Source organism: Pogoniulus pusillus, chromosome 1 (genome assembly GCF_015220805.1).
Source record: "Pogoniulus pusillus isolate bPogPus1 chromosome 1, bPogPus1.pri, whole genome shotgun sequence".
Lineage (NCBI taxonomy): Eukaryota > Metazoa > Chordata > Aves > Piciformes > Lybiidae > Pogoniulus > Pogoniulus pusillus.
Window position 1 is genome coordinate 30,786,588 of NC_087264.1, and position 6,000 is coordinate 30,792,587.

General features: G+C 50.8%; 1 protein-coding gene across 25 annotated transcripts in view; it reads right to left on the reverse strand.

Annotated features, from left to right (window-relative positions):
- Nucleotides 1-4,849, reverse strand: part of GPHN (gephyrin) — a 284,583-nt gene extending 279,734 nt beyond the window's left edge. For all 25 annotated transcript variants that reach the window (XM_064147342.1, XM_064147437.1, XM_064147473.1 and 22 more), the window contains exon 1: nucleotides 4,742-4,849. In XM_064147342.1, coding sequence (XP_064003412.1) covers nucleotides 4,742-4,805 — 64 coding nt within the window. In that variant the 5' untranslated portion in view covers nucleotides 4,806-4,849. The remainder of the gene's footprint in view (nucleotides 1-4,741) is intronic.
- Between the last annotated feature and the right edge of the window lie 1,151 nt (nucleotides 4,850-6,000).

The following is a 6,000-nucleotide window of genomic DNA, read 5'->3' on the forward strand; positions in this document are numbered from 1 at the left end:
GAAGGGACCTTAAAGATCACCAATTTCCAATCCCCTTGCCATGGGCAGTGACATCTCCCACTAGACCTGGCTGCTCAAGGCTTCATCCAGCCCGGACTTACACACTTCTAAGGCAAATGAAACTGTAAGTAAAGAGTCTGCTCTATCAGTGAAATTCCAGTCACTAAGTTTTGCTTCCCACTGTACATTAAAAATTAAAGGGGGGAAAAAGTCCAGGACTTTCTTCCTCTGAAACTATAAAAGACAGAGGATCCTATTCAACACTGTTAAACTATAAAAGGGAATCTGGTCAATAGCATGGATCACACTCACTGGACATAAAAGCTTATCATCACATCAGTGTAGAAAAATCAGAAGGATGGGCTTTTATGGAGACTTACAGCTACAAATGACAAAGCTTCTATGGATAAATTCAGCATGATGATAGCCTTACAGTTGGGAAATAAAAATCAATGCTGCTCAGAGTCTAGAATGTTTTACTCCTTACGCGAGCACGGTGTTTCTCTACTTCTAGAATCCATTCACTGAACTAAGCTTTTGGAAGGGAACTAGGGCTCCTAGGAAGATATACTGACTTGAATCTGTTTTGAAGATGAGTGCCAAAAGAGATGTAGTCTTTGAAAGAAAGACAGATGACAAGCAAAATGCTAACCAATCTCAATGTAGACAATGAGGGCAATGTGACAGTAAGCCCTAGCAAACTTAATGTCAGTCCTTAGCCTCCCACCCACACCTCTGTGAGAAATTTCTAATGTATGTCTAAAACATGACCAGCACCACCACTGAGAAAAATCTTGCAACTTGCAAGCTATTAATGAAGAGTCCTAGAAAAAAGTCATGACAAGACGTCTCATATAGAGGCCTCATAAAGGCACCCTGTACAGGTTTCATCTCAACACAAGGAGACACTTCTTTACAGTGAGGGTGCCAGAGCCCCAAAGCAGGCTGCTCAGAGAGGTTGTGGAGTCTCCTCCTCCGGAAATTTTCCAAACCCACCTGGACACATTCCTGGGTGACCTGCCCTGAGTGATCCTGCTTTGGCAGTGGGGTTGGACTCAATGATCTCCAGAATTCACTTCCAATCCCTGCTATTATGCAATAAAGCGGGAGAGAGGTGTATGGATTTTCTTTGGAAAACCAACTAGTGTATTTCTAACACCATCTGCCCAACAAATCAGTGATAGATACCCTAAGCAATCTGTTCCCCACACTTCTCAAAGACATTTGTTACAAAACTTGTCTGCCGGTGAAGCTCAGCTCTGCCCAGGCAATCTCTTTGTTAGGAAGATGCTGTGCTCCCTAGCAGAGTGAGCCTGCCTCAAAGCGATACCCGTGGGCATAATGTGTGTGCGCTACACCACTTCAGTGAACTGAATAGCCTCAGACACCCAAAGGTGCCACCCACATCTTTCATGTCCCAGCATCAAGGCCTGAAGTGATGCATTCAGAGCCTTCTGCCTGCTTTATGGCAGAGGCCCATGGTAACAACTATCATTCAAAATGTTTTTATCTTTACTTAAGAGGAAGAAAGGAAGAATGCAGTAGCTGAAAAAGTAATTAGTGAAGGGCTGCATTTTGCCAAAGCCCCTAACTTCTTTCACTCGTAGAAATGGTTTGTAGAATTGAAAAGCTGTATCAACATTTTAAAATCAATACTAAATATAGTAAAACCATCCTGAAAATGTCAGCCTGGGATTATTTTTTTAAAACAAGCAAGCAGCAATACAAAAAGAAGAGCAAAGACAGAGAATGCTGTTTGTGTCTGGTGATGACTCTCTCCCAGCCTTCCTTGCTCAAAAGCAAACATTGGATCAATCTCTATTAGCCAAGCCCAAATCTGGCAAACTTTTGTCAGCAATATCGTGAAAAAACATGTAACAAAACACCAAGTCTTGACCTGCTAGGCTAGATGTTTACTGGGGGAAAAAAAAAAAACATGAGAGATAAATAAGAAGCAAATGGGGATGGACAGGAAAAACAACAACCTATCAGAGCTGCCACAAAGACCTAAAGTCGCTTTTTTCCATCAGGCCAGTACAGATGGCAACATCATTTAGATCTCTCTGGACAGTTTTAGTCAAAGGTTTGCTTAGTCCTGCACGTAACAAGAAAGGTCACAGGTTATGTAACTTTTACCAATGTCACTACCAGTGAAGGATGACCTAATATCGATTCACTCTGGGCACCACTTCTAGCCAACTTCAGGTCTAATAGGAATATAAATCTATACACTTGTGCTGAGAAACCCAGAAGTATATACTGCTCACAAAAGAAACATATGGCTATGATCTTAATTAGAAAGCTAAAGTAGTCATGTTCTGTTAATTATCTAATTTATGATCACTGAGCTATTTGATTAAACCAAACAACAGTGCTGGCACCTACCCATTCCTACACCAGCCAATTATTAATTCATTTCTATAAGAAGAACTCAGCAGAGTGAATGTTTAAGGTTGCTGTCTTTCCACAGCCGAAACCATAGAGAGAGTTAGGAGGTTCAAATGCTCCAAAGTACCAATCTTCTGTCTGAGGGCTTAAAGGAAATACCATAGTGGAAAACAATTATTTTTGAACCAATATATGATAAGAAAGTAATATATTTATATAAAAATTCATTTTATTTCTACATGCATAGACAGAGGACTAGGAAAACACTAAGAAACCAAGGTGAAATCCTTTCAAAATGGGCAAATAATTATTTGCAAAATGTTTCAGCATACAGTTCAAACCAATGGCACTAAGGGAGAAAGAGATAAAACTGTTCCATTTGCTTATGCTTTCTGTACTTCCTTTAAACCCAAAATGTAAAACACGGCCACGTGTTCTTCTCAACAGAATTACAAATTATGACAAAAAGTCAAAGGAGTTCAATCCTGTTCAATCAGGACTTACAGTACAAAATAAAACCTATATATTCTGAAAAAAAAAATCTGAATCTTCCATGGGACTTAACTGTTATTGAAGTGATTGGAACACCAGTATGGGTCTGGTACTGCATTCTGGGAACATTTACAGGTTAAAGCTATTACAACTACTACAAATTATTCAACTGATAATAGTAACTCTAGCTGCACAGCATGAAGTTGTACATAACATGCCAAGAGCAGTCTGCTAGTAGATACCTCCTTCCCACTCTCACAGTAAGATGTCTTTGCATGCATCTCCTAGCTTTCAGAAACAAAAGGTACAAACTCCCCTAATTTGACTTTTGCACCTGGTCAAACCTGCTCTGCCCCTACTATGGATAAAACTGCCTGCAGTTTTAAAGCAATGCAAAGCACTTCCATCATGCTATGCTTTTCTAACATTTCGCTGCCAAAAGAGCCTTGCAGCTAAATGCTTCTCCAGAAGGGATGGGCTCATACCCCCGCCATAAACCCCAACAGTCCCCGCGAGGTTCAGCCGGGGAAAGGAGACGCTCGGCAGCCGAGAGAGAAGGGAAGGTTCAGCACCCGGGCAGGGAACAGCGCACGCTGCGCCGGGCGCTCTCGCCGTCGGCTCCCGCGGTCGCCCCGCCGGGCACAGGCATCTCCGGCACTGCGGGCACGATGAAGAGAGGGAGTTCGAGTTAAAAATCGCTATGTTTAATAAATAACTTTGGGGTTAACTCCAGGCCGCCTCTCCAATGAGAACATTCTCTTCCACTACGAACATCTTCCGACCCACCAGCGTGTTCCCAACACTGCTTTCCATGAACAGCCATATCTTCCCAGGCTGCCGAGAGCAGCTACCAAGCCTGACGTGCAGAAATATCATTAGAATCTCTCGCCGCTTGCTTCACCAGACGCGCTGTTTACGCCCTTGTACACTCGAACCCCTTGGGGCTTCACTGCTTGGGCGTACCGCGCCGCCGCCGGAGTGCCGAGCTCCACGGCACACCGGAACAACGGAGAAGGACCCCCAGAGGCCGAAGGAACCCCGAAGCCTACAACACATGCACCGGCCACGGCTCTGGGAACTGCTGTATGCCACCATCGCATGTCAGGGGTTTACTAAAGGATCACCCATGCGCCATGAGCAGCAGCAGCAGCGTCGCATATGCCCTCCTCCCCCCCCAGCAGAAAGCACACAGGCACACGTAGCCCCCCACGAAAGTAAAGCCTGGGGAGGAGGAGGGGAAGGACTCATCCTAAAGGTGTCTGCCGTGCGGAGCGTGGCACTCGTCGGGGCAGGGAGCGCAGGGAGCTCAGCCCGCCTCCCGCTGCTGCTGCCGCCGCTGCCGCCGCCTCCCGGGAAAAGCAGGCCCAGCTCCCGCTGGCCCGCAGTCCACCCGACCGCAGGCTCCCTTCTTAAACGCCTTCGCACTCACAGCTCTGCTGCGTCTGGAGGAAGCTCGGCCACGTCTCGACCTCCCGTCCCGTTCAGCTGACGCCCACCCCCGCGCTCCGTCCCCTCCAGGTGGCTTATTGCCGGGCAGGTCCCCCGGGCTGCAGCGCCCAGCCACCCGCTCGCTCGCCTGCGGCAGCGGCGCCCAACGCTGCCTGGCCTCGCTCATACGCTCCCCGCCGCGGCGCCGCCGGCGGGAGCGCCGCCCCCACGTCCCCGGGCCCCGGCCGAGGCCTCTGCTCCCGCACGCACGGCGGAGTGGGGGCCCCCTGCGCAGCGGCGGTGGCGGCGCCACAAGAGACGGCTGCCGGGGCAACCCGCGGAGCGGCCTGAAGGCGCGCACCGAACAGCGGCCGCTTCCCGTCTCTATCCCACCCACCTCTCCCCAGCGCCGCACACAGCCTCGGCCCGTTACCTGTGAGGACCCCGACGCGGATTTGGTGGTCGTGGTTAGTTAAAATCATCCCCTCCGACGCCATGTTTCCCGGCGCAGCCACCGCACTGACAGCCAGCGGGCGGGGGGAGGGGGCAGGCGCGCGAGAGCGGCGCGAGCGCAAAGCGGGCGGAGCAGCTGCGGGCGGGGCGGGGCCACGGGCGGGGCGGGGCCACGGGCGGGGCGGGGGCGGGGCCGGGGCGGGGCAAGGGCGGGCTGAGCGCCGGTCCCTGCCGGCCGGCAGAAGCCGGGGGAGGGCACGGGAGCGAGCCGCGCGTGTTCCCGGCGCTGCCAGTCCGGTGCCGAGAGCGCCGCGGGTCAGGGAGCTGTGCCAGACCGCTGTGGCCCCTCCGGACAGCTGCTGCCATCCCCACAGCCGCCGCTTCGTGTCACACCCGACCGCCCCGGTGCTGAGGGTGTTGGCGGGGGGAGGTCCGTGACCGCCGGCTGTCTGCCCCCCTAGCTGGCTTCCCGGGGAGATCGCTGGGTCAGCCGCTGCGCTGGCTGAGCCTCAGCGGGTCCTCGCCTGTCTTCGCCCGCTGCTTGACGCGACACCACCTCCCGCTGCGGCTGCCCCGCCGGACACCAACATTTCTTGCTTATGTTTTTTCCCCTGGAGCAGCTCACTCGCTCCAGCGGTGGCGCTGCCACTGCTATGCCGGAGCAGTGCCAGCGCCAGGGAGTCGGTAGCAAAGCACATGCCAAGGCAGGAGGAGGGTAGAGGGCAGGGCCTCCTGGTTCACCTAGCATGCAGGTTCAAGTTGGCATAAACCTGTCGGGAAAATGGGCAGTCAGTTGCTCTTCAGTCATCTGGCTGGATTTGAGCTTGCTGCCAGTTGCTCGTGTACCCAGAATCCATTTTTGTCACCTGGGGACACCAGGGTATCAGTTTAATTCTTTGCACCTCTGATAATGGCAGCAGATAGATGGTGAGGATGGTAATCACCCTGCGTTTTTGGTTAGCATGAATGCGAAGATACAAAACTTCCCCAACAACTTTTGAGTTGTTTTAAGGGCTCAGAAAGGTGTTTCTGCAGCCTTCACAGGCCTCTTTCATGTCTTCCTTTCCTCCAAGATTAAAAACTGTTGCTACACAGCCTTTAGGTAAAGCATCTTAGTATCATAACCAGTATCTTTCCTTTGTCTTTGTGAGCTTTGTGAGACAGGAAACTCTGGAAGCATACACTGAAACTCTTTGAATGAATGCGCAGGCAGATGTCTTCCACATTCAACAGCAACAG